This window comes from Erigeron canadensis, chromosome 9 (genome assembly GCF_010389155.1).
Source record: "Erigeron canadensis isolate Cc75 chromosome 9, C_canadensis_v1, whole genome shotgun sequence".
NCBI lineage: Eukaryota > Viridiplantae > Streptophyta > Magnoliopsida > Asterales > Asteraceae > Erigeron > Erigeron canadensis.
In genome coordinates this window covers 5,374,091-5,391,898 of record NC_057769.1, presented here as the reverse complement: position 1 = coordinate 5,391,898, position 17,808 = coordinate 5,374,091, and the positions used below count along the sequence as shown (strand labels likewise).

At 31.9% G+C, this 17,808-nt stretch overlaps 2 protein-coding genes across 2 annotated transcripts; both read right to left on the bottom strand.

The window, feature by feature from the left end:
- Window positions 1–5,431: 5,431 nt before the first annotated feature.
- LOC122581714 (UV-B-induced protein At3g17800, chloroplastic) lies at window positions 5,432–8,174 on the bottom strand. The gene is made up of 2 exons (XM_043753975.1): window positions 7,780–8,174; window positions 5,432–6,365 (listed from the first exon to the last, which is right to left on the bottom strand). Exons 1-2 carry the CDS (start codon window positions 8,121–8,123, stop codon window positions 5,621–5,623), a joined length of 1,089 nt encoding a protein of 362 aa, XP_043609910.1. The 5' UTR covers window positions 8,124–8,174; the 3' UTR covers window positions 5,432–5,620.
- A 2,145-nt stretch (window positions 8,175–10,319) lies between these two features.
- Window positions 10,320–13,249, bottom strand: LOC122582227 (probable glucan endo-1,3-beta-glucosidase A6). Its single transcript, XM_043754593.1, has 3 exons — window positions 12,982–13,249; window positions 11,030–12,325; window positions 10,320–10,692 (listed from the first exon to the last, which is right to left on the bottom strand). Exons 1-3 carry the CDS (start codon window positions 13,034–13,036, stop codon window positions 10,655–10,657), a joined length of 1,389 nt encoding a protein of 462 aa, XP_043610528.1. The 5' UTR covers window positions 13,037–13,249; the 3' UTR covers window positions 10,320–10,654.
- Window positions 13,250–17,808: the final 4,559 nt, after the last annotated feature.

Sequence of the window (17,808 nt, the reverse complement as noted above, 5' to 3'; positions counted from 1 at the left end):
AATGTTGATTTAAATAGTGGTACTACCGAGTAAATTGGCTCTTGAAGCTATGATGGAAAAGGTTTATCTTATATATATATGGATTAACCCTCTTGGGTGATCAATGAGATGAGTAACATGTTGAAGGTGAAGAGGACATACAATCTTGAGCCAATTAGATCCAAGACGCTATTAAGAAAGTTGGTGAACAAGGACTATGTGGTGGGTACAACTGTGAACACATTTAATATTATGCAATTTATTGTAGATATGTGTGACCAGTCACGTTCTAGCTTGTTGATATGTCACCACCCAGATCTTCCGAGTCTGAAAATAATTAGGCAATTTATTGTAGATATGTATTTCATTATGTTGAATTGTCGATACTCTTGTGACCAGTGTTTAATACTATTGCGTCTCTTAGTAAGGAACTACATGAAGTCTTCGTTTCCTTGGCTTTCATCCGTTCTTTAAATGGTAACTTATGATATATGTTTTGCCTTGTTGTTTTACATCTTTTCAGCTGGTCTTATTAACCGTGTTTAAATACTTAAAATACATGTTGTTTCACCAGGGAGGATAATTCTTGGTTTTCGGTGACTTTAATTTGTCCTCATTGTGTAAGATGTGTATATATTACTTCTACTCGTTCACTTCACTGTATATCTCTTTATGTTATTTCAGATTACAAATGAGATTGCTATTAGTTGCCGCGCGCATTTCTCTTACGCATTATCTGTTGCTTAAGTACACTTATAAATAATTATGGTTGTATTTTGCAAGTGTACGGGTTCTGGTGAATTGAAGTCTTTCGCATCTCTTTATTTTCTTCGCATGGACTGCAGTCGTGTCTTCCCTGTGTTTGGACCGGTTATTAGGTTCGAGATTCACTCTTTGTGAGGACAGACTGACGGTGTGACAGGGATTATTTGAGACATACGAAAGTTTTGATTTGGAGGCCGTTTAAGATTAGAATTAAGCTAGTTTACAAATATAATAATGGAAAATGTTACTATTTCCTTTTAAATAAATCTTTTAAAAATCTTCTTAATTATGGAGTTATTTAATAAAATCAAGAGATGATATATAAAGAAGATTAATGGTACAAGTTAATCTGCAACCGGTGAGAGTTCAACAAAATCATAAATTAGTCGAGTTGAGCTTGGTTTATTTAATATCGGTAAACTTCTAGGTTGGAGAACTTGTAACAAATTAACATGCATGTACATAAAATCTAGAGGTAGACTTAGCAGGAGGATAAGATGGTGCTTGCCTCCGTCCAATCAACAGAACTTATGAAATTTTTTATTTTAATGGTTAAACTACAGTATCTAACGATTAAATCAGCATTTTTCTTTAATCGACCTCATATAAATCAGCATTGTTAATATAATTGTTAATTGTTAATTATAAAAGGTTTTTATCACATATAGTCCATGTGGTTACTAAAAAGATGATTATATTCTCACGTGATTTGCACATGAAGGCTTTAAACGGCCAAAACTAACTGAAGTTAGTGTTATGGACCGTTAGCAACGAAAACTGAAACTCTAGGGACCGTTTACAACAAAAAAAAAAGCATAGGAGTCAATGAGAATATAACATACCACGGGGACCATTTATGATATTTTCTCTTATATAGATTAAAAATGTTGACATTTATCTTGTTAATGTACTCTTGTATGCTCATAATTTGAAAATGACGTTTTGCATAAGTTTGACAAACTTGTTTCTAAATCTGTTAAAACATTAAAAAAATAATAAAATAAAAAAACTAAATTTATCTTTGAAATATATAAAATAAGAATATGGGTGAAAGTTAAATATGTATATCATGAGGGACAAGAGTGCAGTCGGCAAAGAACATTCGCTCTTTTCTTTGGCTTGCATCGGCTCTTTGGAAACCTTGTACCATGTGTATCAGCAAGCATCGGCACATTCCATCGACTATATAAATCGGTCACATTTGGGCGATTCTTGTGAACGTTGGGAGTGTGCTATGTGACCATTTTTTTTTGTTCTTATGACAAAGCCAATCCCACCGGAAACCTAATTTTTTTATTTGATAGTTTTCGATTTTGAGGCAAATACTATGGTTTTCTTGGCTTCTATTGCCGAAATCCATGCCGAAAACGACTTGTTGATGCTCCTAACGTACAATACCATTTTCCAGTGAGATCTGAAACCACTTTTTGGGGTTTCCAGAGGTTGCCAGCCAGAAACGTTCACTTTTTACGGTCAAATAATTGTTTGGCAAGGTTGGCACTTTTCATTGGATCTTCATTGGCTCTTTGTATGACAACTATTCCGGTGACCCCTTTTTTGGGGTTTCTTGTTGGAGCATGCTTTTCCGGTGACTTCTTTTTGGGTTTTTTGGGTTAAGTCGTCGTTGTATGTATTCCGATGACCCTTTTTTGGGGTTTCTAGTGGTGATGCTTCGGTTTTCCAGTGACTCCTTTTTGGGGTTACTGGTTTGTACGGTTTTCCGGCGAGCCCTTTTTGTGTTTTCAGGTTAACTGCTGCTTATGCTTGATTATATGTATATTTATCTTATTTACATTGTCGTTAATTCCATGTTTGTGATTAGCTTGGTGATGTTAACTTAGCGGTAGCGTTGCCGGATTTTTTCCTTTGTAGTGTTGACATCTTTTGTTCCATTGAAGTAATAGGTAGCCGGAAAAGTAGTGTTATGTCGGTGATGATATCGTTGAACAATTAGATTGTCGGGGTTATGTTTAGATGGGCGAGGATGATACAAAATGTTCGTAAAAATGAGACTCAGATGATCCGGGACGTATCTTGGCGGGGTAAATCTTCGGGTTGGTAGTCATAGCGTCTTCGACTTCCGAATTCCAACCCCCAAATTCTGAGTCCAAGTATAATTTTTTATTAAAAAAATGGTCACTTTTTTTATTTTTCAGACAACCTTTAATTCTTTCGGCATTGACATTTTGGCAAGTTTTAGATAGGTTTTTTTTTTTGCACTACACCATCACTTTTGGCTCGGTTTTTGCAAGATTTGACTACTTTTGGCAAAAACATGTGGCGACCTTTGATAGGTCGAAAATGAGCCAAACCAAGCCAAAGAGCTAAAGATCGGCTCTACACCCTTATCCTTTACAGCATTATCATTGTACAATCTACCACATGTACAATCCTTTACAGCATGAATTGGTGGTTTATGGACAAAAGTGATGATGAGTATATCCTCTATCCAAGAGCTTTATAAATCAACACACTGCTATTATTTACAAATGAAAACTACCACAAAATGGCAAAGCATGATATTTTTGTAAGATATATCAGTTTAGTCATATTAAGCAAATATCTTGCGAGTGGCTAGAGAAAAATGATGAACTCAAATAAGGATACCTCGATTAAGTTATATATATCTGGGTCAAAAACTCATCCTTTGTAGGAAACTCAACCCGGAAAACACTTCATCCCTTTATCTTTTTTTATTGATCAATGAAAAAAAAGAGTAAAAAAAAACTTACTTTAAACTTCTTTAATACGTTGTTTCAAATCAAATGGACAAATAATTCAGATAGTTACCGAATTCACATAAAACATACTATAGTGTTGAAGTCAACATTCGTATTAGTGTTTGTTAATGCTATCTTGTCCATTTGTTCATACAAATATTTGTTGATAATCGCATGGACCCCATGAGAACAAATATATACAACTTTTCTAGAACAACAACATTAAGTTACACATATATTATTCGGAAAATAGTATTTGGTCAGCTTATTTGAACACTGATAGCTCCTTTCAACATTGGTCCCCTTAACAAGTTTAAAATTCTTATTCTTATCTTATCCGATAATATACCTAGCTAATCCCTTTTAATAATAACTAGATGGATGTGCGCGCGTTGTAGCGGCTAAATTGTGATAGTTTTGAGAATTAATGGTTGCGATGGTAATGGAGTGCTGTGATTGACGACAGTGGGTGGTTATGGTGATATGTGTGTTTGTGTTTGTTCAGTGTGGACAGGGGAGAAGAAAGGGGTAAATAAGAAACGTGTGGGTTTTGTTTGTGTACAAAGGTATTTTGGGTAGGAAAAAAATATTGAATTAAAGGCTTCAAATTTGTATTATAAGGGGATATAAATGTAAATTATATGTTGATGCAGATAATTTAGAAAAAATAAAGTATGAAAGCTATTTATATGCTTCATCCGTTCCCAAATTATTGACCTCAAATGAAATCATACCGTTCAAGAATAATACTTACAATCATTAATCAAGAGATTATTAAGTGGTTGATATTCATCTGGACACTTGCCTAACTGAAAGATTTAGTGGGTACCAAATAATACATGAATGAGAGAGTTCACATCCAATTACCTTTTTTTTTTAGTGTTACCAATAATATATGATATTTAGTATTTTTTTTTTTAATTTTAATTGAGAAAATGTGCACGTCAATAACTACTTTTTGAAATATATTTGAAACGAAAGAAATATAACGTACTCCATCTTAGTAGTGATAATTCATTATTAGGAGGGACACCCTACCAAACAAAAGAACCCCTTTTCCTAAAATATTGCAAAGCTATCATCAGTTTGATACTTTCTTGCTTAAATTATGATTAATTTATGAATGCAAACACCAATCATTAGTAAAGCGAATAAAAAGAAGGTTGGCACAAGGTCACTTTAAGATAAACAAAAGTTTATCCAACCCTGAAAGAGACCATCCTCAATGGTAGTGGTAAGAATATTCGTAAATCGTAACCCTTCATAGTTCATACTTGCAGCTATAAGAATATCTGTATAAGCCTTTCATAATACTATGTTATACTTATTACTTTATTAGTCTTCGATTTTAAAATGTTATGTTAGTTTTCATCCTAACATTTATATTGAATACTTCACTTTAGCAATACTTTGTTTTCATTTTCAACTTTAACTTGTCACGTAATTATTAATTTTAAGATTAAAAAACATTATTTAAATTTATATAATATTACATTAATAGAAAGCATTATGCGAATATGTTAATATAAAAAACATTACATAAATTAATTAAAACATAAAAGATTAAAAAAAAGACACAAATAGTAAATCAGAATCGTCATACATTTGGATAGAACCTAGATAGAGGTAAGATTGTATACATCTCAACCTTCTCCATACATCGTCAAGATATTGGGATCCAAAAATCGTTGAAGTCGGCCTTGGATGTTACATTTATATCGCTCATAGTAAATCAGAATAGTCATACGTTTATATCTAGAACCGTTGACGTTCGGGCAACTCAAACAAGTTGGGTAATGGGTTGTACCGTATAAAATTATCAAAATGCGCATGGTCGAGTTAGGGTAATTGTGGATATTGCTATGATCAAGCCAAAGTCACAACAAAACAACAGATTAAAACTTAATAAATACCATATGAAAAATAGATTAAGATTCTTAATCGAGTTAGTCAATAGAAGGCGTAAATAGAAACAGAAAGCTAAGAGACGTTAAATACCCAAAAATACCAGTATCAGGTTTAAACAGATATGTACCACAAGTTAACATGCCTATTTACAGAATAAAGCTAAACCAGATGGACCATAAACACTACTATAGACAAGTTCATAGGCCTTACAAAACCATAAGTTTTCTGCTACTTCTTGCTTCATGTAATTAGTTGATCTCCTCGAGGGTATATACTGTCTTGACATATTCTTCTGTATCCCAAAGAAACGACCCAAAAGCAACCGCCTCCAAAACAAATCTCTTCAGGGTTGCAAAAGATGTAGATATTACTTCATCAGACTCCATGTCACCAAAAAGTGCAAAACTATGCTTTGCTATTAGATTTAAAGCTTCTTTAGAATTCGGTTGAGCACATTTCACTAGTGATTCAGGGGCAAACCCCATTAAATATGAACTCAATTTCTCCCGTTTCTTTTTACCATCAAACTGTGATGTAGATATCGGGTTGTAAGTGCCACCAAAGACCAAATTCTTTCTTCTGAATTGTTTAAAAATCATGTCATCAACGGGGTCAACAAGACTCATTTCTAGCTTGTGTCTTAGAGCGGCAGATTTGAGAAAATAGCCAAAGAGTATTGATGAGGTATAGATTTGGCAAAGATCACGACGATTGATTTTGGTTGTAGCCCAATTGTCAGTGACACTAAAATCTGATCTCCATCCAATAACAGATGTTAGGTGGTTCCTTATCATTTCCAGGATCTCAAAATTATGGATTGACTCAAGTTCCCAGTCCTTTGATGGCAAGACTTCTAGTCTATTGTTGTAAATACACTTTGAAAGACGTGGAATTAGATGGACATTAAGGTCAGAAAACTTGTAGCAGATTAACATGTACATAACATCTTGTACAGCGGTTTTGCATTCATGTTCCTTTAGCTCTGCAATCCTCCTGAAAAAATCATTTGGGTTAACAACTTAACATATTAAAAGACTAAAACCGCAGCTAATGGTACGAATAATACATAATCAAGTAGTTCAACATTAATGTTCCATCACATAACAATTGTCAATTCTTTCAAACTTCAAATGATCCAAGTAAACTGCAAGTATGACACTAAAACCAACAACTAGACTCAAGCATCTATCCCCCTTTGCTCCATATGAATTGCCCAGCAAACAAATACACACGGTTGATTCAAAACACAAATCTGCTCATCGAAACGTAAAGGGATAATAGGTACAACTCCGGTCAGGGGTCTATTCAGTATTCAAACATGTTAACGAATTTATTTTTGTTGCCCTTCAATAAATCGCCTACAAAGCTTGAATTTAGTTGCATATGTTGCCTAACTCTGATGGCTTTTTCTTCTTATATCTTTTATTTGGTATAGATCATTAAAGGTCTGCTATAATTTGAGTAAATGCAGTATACGCAATCCGCCCACCATTTACTTTTTAAGGCCCTATAATTTCCAAGGCATCTCATCAATACTGAAACTTTCCAACAATTCTGCTTCTTAATACCTCTACCCATTTTCTCAACATCATAGATATCCATATTACATATATTCCATTTGTAAAATATAACTACGGAACAGAATCTCTTCAAGTTTATAGGTTGATATTGGTGGTCAATTTTGTGGACAACTGATTTATTATCGGCCCTAACCAAGCAATCCATATGTGATTAACTAACATTCATGGGACTGGTATTCAAATCCTAACATCAACCGCTATTATGTTATATGTCTACTGTCACTGGTCTCTCATAATGTGGACTATATAACACTATAGCTAAAAGCCTTAAAGGAAGTGTCAAGATTTGAAATAAGCACTGAAATAATGAAAATCCATCACCAAGCTAGCTTTAGAGGTCAAAATCTTTAGGGGTGACAATTCCAGACACGAGCTAAGACACGACACAAAATAAGTGGGTTTGGGTCAAGACTAAACTGTTTCGGGTTATATACGTGTTCCAACTTTCAATCCTGTTACAACCCATCGAGCAATTTAAAACTACTAATAGGAAATAAGTTAAATACTTACATATTATAAGTTCATGTGTTTAGTTCCAAAAATTAGACTCGTAACTATTATATGTTTTCTTAAATTTTTATCTTAGTATTTAAATTAGCATCTTCAACAAAATTTATGTTTGTTTATACCTATAAGTATTACCATATATCTTTTAATATAATATGGGTAGTAAACGGGTTCAAATTTAATAACAGAGATACCCGTTTAGACTGCATACATGTAATTCAAATAACTGAACAGAAAAACACATCGCCCATTTACTAAAATTATAAAAATTAAAAATTAAAAAAAAAAAAAAAAAAGGAAGAAGAAAGAAGAAAGACTACCTATGAAGAAGAGCATCAGGGGAATCAGAAGTCAAAGCTCTGCGCATGAAAGCATCATCAACATCCTTAACCAATTTCTCCAAAGTCTCCGCAACCGCATCATGAAAACATTTCTTTTCATTCAACAAAACACCCGACAAAAATCGTCCTGCCGGGGTCACTGGTTCAATAGGCGTATTCAAACTACTAAACTCACCACCATGGTTTCCCGCCGCACTAGCAACAGCAACCAAACGACCCCGTTTCGGTACCGAAAACGACACACTTGTTTTGTTGGTTAATCGACGAGGTTGAGAGGACAGAATGATGGTGTTGAAAGAAGATAAAGATAGAGTATATTCCATATAAATAAAATTATTTCTAGAGTGTTTTCAGGAGGTATGTGAATATAGATGATATTTTTTTTTTTTGTATTTATAGTTGAAAAAAACATAAAAGATAAAAGGAAGTTGGAATGGGATAAGGCTGATTGGGGATAGGGCGAGAAAAGACCCCAATAAGGACATTTACTTATCTTATCAGTTTTTCTTTTTTTTTAACATTATAACGATGAAAACGTATACATACCCTAAATAATAAGATGTTAACCATTAGTCGTTACAAATATTCAGCGAAAAAAATCACAAGTTTTTTTCATCCTAAAGATCGAACTCAAGACTTTAAGTAAAACGGGAGTGACTTAAAAAACTAGCTTGGCTGACCTTCATTAACGGTTTTTTTAAATTTTATTTCTCTCCGCAAGTAGTTTTATTTGAAACAAAGTTAATTTTTTAATTTTTAGAAAATAACAAAATACATTTAACATTTTTAAAAATTCAAAATTTAATATTATAACCAAGTATTTTATCTAATTGTCTGGATATCCATTCCTTCTAAAATATCTAACTTTCAGTATTTTATTTTTAATTTGTGCTAAAATTAAGGTTCAATTATAAAAATTGGACGGAGGAGTATTATCAACTTTACATATAACCCATAACGTTTGGTCTTCAATTTTAAACTTTTAAAATTTTGAAGCTCTTAATTTTGGAAGTGTTTTAATTCTCAGTTAATTGTAATATGAAACTTTTATTTATGTCAACATCTTTTTTACAGCCAATTAACAAAATGGAATCAACTCCGAAATAGTCAAGTGGTTATCATCGTAGACTTATTTCCATGAGACCTCAATCTCTGCTAAATATAGTCTTAGACACCGTAAGAAAATGTTCAAAGACAATGCTAAAAGAAGCTCCAAAACTAGGGTTCTATGTGATACCTAGTTAGATCACATACAATTATTCGCATTATAAATGTTATTTGGGAAGAAAAAAAACTACTCGTATGATGTAATCCTAAGTCAAATGAACCAATTTTTGGGTAACACTGGCCCTAATCAAGGATCATGTGTTTTCTCCTTGCTGGTGGCCACATAGTATTGTGAATCGTGACGGAATTTGTGAATTTAGCAAGTGCACTCTTTTTTGGGACTTCATTATAATAACGTTAGAAATATAAAGGCGCCTAGTGACTCGACCAGTAATTAATCTGGTATCTCGACCAGACTATTTGCAGCGATTATCACTGCAAATAGTGGTATTTTGTCTATATCTAACTATTTGCATCGATTATTGACAAGGGATCCGCTATTACTTTGTCAGATTTGTCATTACAGACAGGGGGCCCACACTATTTACAGCGACTATAAATTGAACTGAAAAATATATATTTAAATCTATAAAGTAATAGTTATAGAGGTTGATATATAATAGTCATCGTCTTGATGTGATGCTTAAGAGATAAGGTTCATATTCGAATTTAACTATATGCTTATGTTAATGGGGCACATATATATTTATTTCGAAAAAATTAAAATAAACTTTTAAATTTTTAATGGTACCCTTTGTCTTTTGCTTTTGTTATTGTTATATACAGCTGCGTATATATATATTTGGGCTAAAACAACTTTGCTGCTTATTGCAATTAAAATTAATAAAGTTTGTTGTGATTAAAATTATTTTATCCTTGATTACTATAAGGGAAATGATCCTTACATAACACTTTTTAGCCATTTACAACATTGAATGCATTATACAATTGTACAGTATAATTATATAATGCATATATTTGTTGTGTATAGCTAAAAAATATTGTGTAGGGATCACTTCCCTTACTATAACCAACAATTGGTTTGAATTATTGGTTGGAGCTCTTGTCTTTAAAGACAAAGATTAAGGGTTCTTTCTACCTTTGGTAGATCTGGAAGAGTCTCTAAATATTTGTTATGGATAGGATTGTCTAAATCTTAACTTCCCCAATACATCTATTGAGACTCAAAATCCGTAAAAAACGATATTGCGAAGTATTTTTTTTTTATCGTTGATTACTAAATTTACCTATCTAGAGCTTTAACTTAATTCGAATAGTTCAATTAACATAGTCTATTCTACACACATAAAATCCTACTTCTTAATTTCTTATCCTCAAATTCGCTTCTGGCAAGATTGAATATCGTTTATAGATTATCTCTGTTTTAACAAGATTGAGTAATATTATCATCGTTGTCTTTTGAAAATGTTCTTTATAAAAAAGAGAAATATTCGTTTTACAAAAGGATTTACACAAAAATGCGACCCAACATTAAGCCCACCTCCACGGGCTCCACCACCAATCTTTTCTAATGGAACATCTTATATTTTGTTGAATAAACTTGAACAGATATAACATCAACTCAACCATAATATAACTTGTCTACAACAACAGATTAATGATTCCTGATCTAAAAGATACATATAACATAAACTAACAGCAAAAACTACTTAGGCTTTCATCATATTTTTAGCTTGCCAAAATAAAATCAGTTCTAGTCTTCAATTATTCCACACCCTAACATTTCTCATAGCGTAACACTCGGAAACTTGCATCGCCCAAAACCTGCAAAATATTCATCAACAATTATAAAATCGTGAAAGCAACTAAAATAGTAATCAATTTATTAATATTTTGATTTTGCTTAGTATTACACAAATAGTTAACAATATTTACGTGCAACATATATTAGGCTATTAGCTAATGCATAATATGCACGCGTTATACGCCAATCTTTTACAGTAGCTATTGCAAGCCGTTAGTTAGGTAAAATTGATGATATGATGCGAAATACTCACGACTTCTGCAAGTAGATCCATATGACTACATATATGAGCACAACTATGCATTATTAAACGTTTAAACCATGTAATAAAAAGGTTATAAAGATTTGGACACTTACTTGGATTTATGGCTGTCTGGACCGCAAGCCCATCAAAGTAACAGGACCCACCAGACTTCCGAAACTGGGCCCAATAAGAACTAAATGCATAACTCGCATGCCAGAACAACGAATCGGGTTTGAAGCACTTCCCACCGGGTTGGATCGGGTCACATGTACCATTCCCCTGCCCACAAGCATAAGACAAGGCACCACCAAGCGTTGTCGTGTTAGCTCCACGCACCGCCATGCACCAAATCTTTCCCTTATACGGTTCATTAGTAGTTGGCTTAGGCAACGGCTTCTTATATTCTGTGGTCTGACCCGACAAATCTATATCGTAAATACTTGACCCGTTCGGGTACAGCAACCCGAAATGCCGCTCAGTACCAGGGCCCGGTTTTAGGTTCTCATTATACAAAGCAAAAATAAACGAGGGGAACACTACGCCAGGTTTTAACGGCGTACCCCTTGTTGGCTTCTCGGTCAGCCTTTTGACCACATTTCTATTATAAACTGCTGCGTTATAAATACTAGCCCCAATTTGATCAATATCCCCACCGTTGGGCCAGCCCGTTTCTGCAATAAACAAGCGGGTGTCTGGGTACCCAGCCCGTTTCATAGCAAAAAACAAAGCATCTAACATTTGTTCCAACAGATCAAAGTACAACAACCCAGAAACGGGGTCGGTATAACTAGAAACATTTGGTTCAAGTAAAGCATAGTTTAACTTAATGTTAACAGGGTCAGCTGCCCAAGCAAAATAAGGATAAACATCAACAAAGAAAAAAGATTTAGTCCTTTTAATAAACTCCAATAACGGAACAATAACGGATTTCGTTACACTAGTCCGAAATTTACCACTAGAAGGAGGAAAACTTGTTTCCAAACAATCGATAGCTAACGGAGTACCAACTTTGATTTTTTTTAGCTTATGTGTAACTAATGACTTCCGGATTTTGCGCATTGCAGGTACGAGGTTAAACCAAGTGACATTATCGGGCTGAGACAAGATCTCGTTCCCGACAAGGATGTAACGGATTTTGGTATGTGGGTAAAAAGGAACAACATTGGTTTGGATCCATTTGTTGGCTAGTGTTTGACTTTTTGACATATTTGTGATGATTTCATTAGGGACCATTATAGATACTTGAATGTTTGTGTTTTGTAATGCTTTGAGGATTTTCGGGTTTGCATCGTATATTTTGACCCGGCCCGCTTTTAGGGATTTGATTAACTTGGCGGATTCGTGAGGTTTGGGAAGGTTGTCACCGAGTTGTCCATAGTTCACTCCAGGCTTTGCAGCTATTTTACCATCTATACATCATATCATATCATATCAATATATACAACATTAGATGGTTCAAAAAATATACATATTGCAGAATAAAATCTTTTCCCAAAAGTCTAAAACTAAGCACACTCTTCTGTCCCAAAATGTCACATTTTTATTATGACATTTTGGGATAGATTACTTTCAAGCATATTAATAATGTACTGACTTATTTGCTGACTTATAAGCTGGTGTTTAGGTTGGATTACATTACATTAAAATATACACCAATCATAACAAAAGCCAAAATAACCTAAAATGCAAATTGATTCACTATTTTTTTTTTAACAACAATAATGATAAACTCTGCTCCTAAACAAACCCAAATAATACTAACCCGAAATACTTTTTAACAACAATATAGACTATGATAATAATAATAACATTAAGTTTGCTCCTAAACTACCCCAAATAATAATACAAAAAACTTGGCCCATGAATTTGGACTTCTCCCCAAGAGTTAAAAGAGCTTCTACCAAATGAGTAAACCCACACAAAAATAAGTTAATACTTAATAACCCTAAAAATATATTATATGTCATACATACACTACACTTATTCTAAGGAAGTCAAACAAAAAAGTTGGATATTTATATATAACAAACAATGATAGTAACAATGAATCAAGAAAAGAACTTACTAGATGGAGAAAATAAGAGACATAATAAAAAGGGTATGAACCAAATGAAACTCATTCTGTGTGGGTATGTTAATGATGATGATAGGAAGGTTTTAAAGAGCAGCTGCTAGATGAAATAAGTAGGTGAGATATATTGACTACTAGTAGAGTACTATACTAGTACTAGTTTATGTATGTATGTGACCGTTGAAAAGTGAAAAGGGTCTACATATAGATTTTGAGTAGTAACTGTGAAGCTGGAGGAGGAGACAAGAAAAGATTTTGTGTTTTCTAAAGGAGAAAAAGGTGAGTGTGTGTTGGTTCAAGGGAGAGAAAAGGGTATTTATGTAGAGAATCTAGTGGTAAAGTCTCAGGTCATGGATGAAAAGTGATTTAGCCAATGAGATAGTGTTAAAGAATAAATAAGCTATGCTAAATGAATTGCTAATACATTAGTAGAGGTTTTTAGGTAAAATAAAATAAATATTAATGTAAAATAAATAAAATAATTTTTTTTCTACTTAAAACAAACACATTGTGCATCAATATGTATTTATGATCTAAGTGTTAATATCTTTTATTATTTATATATTTAAATACTTGACTTATAATAACAACCTCATGATAAAACTGATGGTTTATAAGTGAAGTTTTTTTAAATCGTAAAAGTGTCTCAATAAACAAGTTGAGACTACACGTACGTAACATTGCAAGAACACTAACCCTTTTATACGAATACTACACGAACATTGCGAGAACACTAAGAGCATCAGGTATGGTTATGGAACACATAACCATCCAGAACGTCACTTCAACGACACATCAAATTTTATCAGTTTTTCACTGTTATGGATGCAGAACGATGCAAAATGCAGAATACCATTTTTTAAATTTTTTTATTTACTTCTATAAAATACATTAATTACTTTCTATTCTTCTTATATCAACTTAAATTATTTTCTAAACTATGTTTTACGAGTATTTAATAAGATATAGAAAAATACATTGATATATTTAGTAAATTAAATGGGACATCAAAAAGTAAAAACTACCACAGAACATAGTTTTTTAACTAAATGATTAATTTAATATATCAAATTGTGATTGCATTTAGATGCCTATGATTTATACACCTGTTCCACTAAACAGTAAACACAAGGCTATGAAATGGGAAATGATATTTCTACCATTGTTTTTTATAAACTTATCAAAGTTATGCATTACCGGTTTGTATATTAAACTATAAAAAGTTGTATATTGTGGTACACCAATCAAAAGTGATGGTACGAATATCATTTCCCCTATGAAATATGAGAAGTATAAATACACTTGTAAAAATCTACCTTTTTTATATATTTACAGTCTATACACACTCCGGTTATTTTCTTTCTTTTACCTATCTCTTTCTCTCTATATATATACACATTTATATATAAGGATCGTCATGGATATTTGGGAGCTAAGATCAAGCTATCACTATTGAAGCTATGCATGACAACAATCAATAACAACAGGGGTTATACAATTTTATTCAAAGGTTGGAACAGGTTTGGTTTTAATTACCAACCATTATTTACTCTAGGGGTGTTCATTAAACCGTCAAACTGTGAAAACCGGATCAAACCGGGTTATTTGGATTGGTTTGATCGGATTGATTTGTTAAAGTCTGGTCCGACGGTTTAAATTTTAAAAACCCGGCTTCCTTGGTCCGGTTACGGTTTGAGCAAAGAGTTAACTGTCAAAAAACCGGACCGGATCAAAAATATATATGTATATATACACACTAATTTATTTATATAAACCTACTTTTACTTTCATATTTTCTTATTTTCACTTTATCCTTTTATCTTTTTAGCTTCATTCTTTCATTATGTTTCAATTCAAATATCAAAATATTAAGCCTTGAGCCCTCTATAACCTGTAATATTTCATATTTTGTAAGTATAAAACACAAGTTATTTGTAACTTTATCACTGTTTTTATTAATATTAAGATTATAGAGTTCTTAACTTCTATATGTGTGATAAAAAAAAATGAAAAAATTTATTGATACGAAAAAATGCATAATTTATTTGGAGAAAAAAAAAAGATCTTGAAACCGTCGAACCGAGCAAACCGGGCCGGTTTACACGGTTTGGTTTGGTCTGATTAAACAACATACTTGGTCTGATTTGGTTTAATATATGTTGAAACCGGGAATGCCGGTTAGGTTCAAGATTTAGTCAAAACCGGACCACGAACACTCCTAATTTACTCTATGATTTTAAGTTGGATATAGGATTTGGTTAAAATGATTTATATGTTTTTTTTAGCTAAGCTTGGAACTTTACACAGCAACAAGACAAATATATGTATTAAAAATCTAACGCCGAAGATCGGCATTCTGATGCAGCACGCCGAACCAAGAACCAAGGAGACGGTATAGTAGGAGACACGACGCCGATAGTCTACGTAGAATTCGGGGTCGGCATGAAAGCCCCATACCCCATGCTCTAACCCTTTTATATATACGGTACGTACCATGCGGGAGGGGAGTCCACATTAACCATTGCCATGCTTCTACTCTCGCACTGTCTTTGTGTTTTTTTATTTTTAAAGATATTGAAAAAAAATTGAGGGTAGAAATAACAAATTGAAAGTTACGAGATATTGAGCCAACATAATGTTAGTATCTCTAGGACCATCGCGTGGATCTAATACTAGTACTACATTATCTAAAAGGTAAACTATTTATATGAAAACTATAAAATTTGTATGCTTGTTAAGGTTGTTTTAGAAAATTCAATTATTAAAGTATTATTTTTTGTAATGATTTAGAGAATTTCTATTGATAGTCTTTTCATTAAGTGTATAAATTATTTGTATATTATGGAAAAAAAATTATGAAAAATAAAAATCTGTCATTAAAAATATTGATAATTTAAATATTTTCAATCTGGATATTAGCGTGCCTAAACATTTAGGTTAGATCAAGTCACAAATTAAACTGAAAGTTTAAGTAAATAAAAATACGTTTTTTTTTTTTTTTTTGGATAATCTCATGGTCTACAAAACATAAACTGAAATTTTGGTTTTGAGCAACGCAACGAAATATGATATCTCTTGCTATATTTCATGTACTATATATGGTATACGTGGTATCTGCAGATAATAGATCCAAAAATTATCAGAGTAAATGACCAAATATAATATTTGCGTACAAGAAAGATGAGATAAGGATGAAAAGTTGAAAACTCTAGAATAACCAGAAGAATAAATAAAAGATCAACACTTTAATTTAAAGCAAAAAACTACTTTGTGGTTGGTTTATACGATAATGTACAAAGTATATATGCAAATTGTAAAGGCTTCACAATTTAGGCCTCTATGGGTCTTTCGAATATTTATTGCAAAGTATATATAGAATTGGATTAAATCCATGTGTTGTATGATAAACTAAATTATTTTCCCATGTAATACGCAAATTAAACATATAGGTTTTCATAATAACATAATTAATAGTTATACATTAATTATACAAATTAAACTATGATGATATTATTATTCAAAAAGTTTATCTACCGAAATTGTTTAGTAAGTAATACATGTTAACTGCTAGTGTAATTGATTAGATATGTTGATAGCGAACTATGTAGATAGAAAGTTTAAGTCTTCAGTTGTAATTAAGTTGAGTCAACTTTTGCACATCTAAGTTAGGTCAGTTTGGACGTCCAAGTTTATCGAGTATTCACATGTATTGATGTAATAAGCTTAAATTCTTAAAGTTTACTATAGTAGAAAGACTAATGTTTTTGTTTAATTCATAATAAATTTGGTAATGATACAATTATTTTGATCTAAGTGTTGTAACTTAAAGTTTGAATTCATATAACGGTCTTTGATTCTCCGTAAAAGAATTTAGAATACGTTAAATAAACATATTTAGTTTCATAATAATATAATTAGTACTTATCGATAAAATATGTTTAAATATGATGAGATTATTATTCAAATAAATACTTTGTACCGAAGATGATTAATAACATAATTGATAAATAAATGGCTTGCATATGCATTATTCATAAAATATAAATAGACTCTTCTGGTTATAATTGTATTTCTTCATTTTATGTTTGGTTTTCTTATATTTTTTTTTTTTTTTTTGAAAGTCATGATGATGTAATAGTTTAAGAAAATGTAAATAGAAGTCTAACACTTATTTATAGATGAAGATAGTAATGCATATTTTTTAACATGCATCGCATCGGAATTAAGGATATTAGGATTATTAACCTAAATAAACTTATACTCTTGATGTATGTATGTTAATCATTGTTTAAAATAATAGTACTTAAAATATTATAATTCTAATTAACTTAGTATACATTACTTTAACCGTACATCGCACGGAATATAATCTAGTACACTATTAAATTGAGTCATCATAGTTTTACTTTTTAAGTCCCGTGATATATTGTTAGTAAGGTTTTTGTCCATATAATTTACTTTTCACATTTATGAGGTGGATTATTTGGGGTTTTTAGAAGTTTTGATTTTCATTTCAGTTATTCATGTAACTTAAAGGTATTGATAGTTAAAGATAAAAAAAATAAATAATCCAGTTACTATTTTAAAAGTAATAAAAGGTTAAAATGACCTCACGTAAATTAGATGCATCAAACAAATAAATGATTTTTAAATGTATATTATATATCGATGAATTAACATTATTTATATTAAAAAAATCTGTAAACCATTATATTTTTTATATTTTTGTGTATGGTCTTTTTAGTCTTTTAGAATTAAGTCTAGATTTACATATTATAACACAAGTTGGCCCATTAAATTTGGTCTACAAGAGCTTTGGGG

What these genes read in the sequence shown, in the direction of transcription:
- LOC122582227 (XM_043754593.1), bottom strand. Translation starts at nt 13,036, where the DNA reads ATGAGTTTCATTTGGTTCATACCCTTTTTATTATGTCTCTTATTTTCT. An exon ending in TCTCTTATTTTCTCCATCTA is followed by an intron (nt 12,326 to 12,981) that starts GTAAGTTCTTTT and finishes TATGATGTATAG; the next exon opens with ATGGTAAAATAGCTGCAAAG. An exon ending in CCAGACAGCCATAAATCCAA is followed by an intron (nt 10,693 to 11,029) that starts GTAAGTGTCCAA and finishes AATATTTTGCAG; the next exon opens with GTTTTGGGCGATGCAAGTTT.
- LOC122581714 (XM_043753975.1), bottom strand. Translation starts at nt 8,123, where the DNA reads ATGGAATATACTCTATCTTTATCTTCTTTCAACACCATCATTCTGTCC. An exon ending in CCTGATGCTCTTCTTCATAG is followed by an intron (nt 6,366 to 7,779) that starts GTAGTCTTTCTT and finishes TGATTTTTTCAG; the next exon opens with GAGGATTGCAGAGCTAAAGG.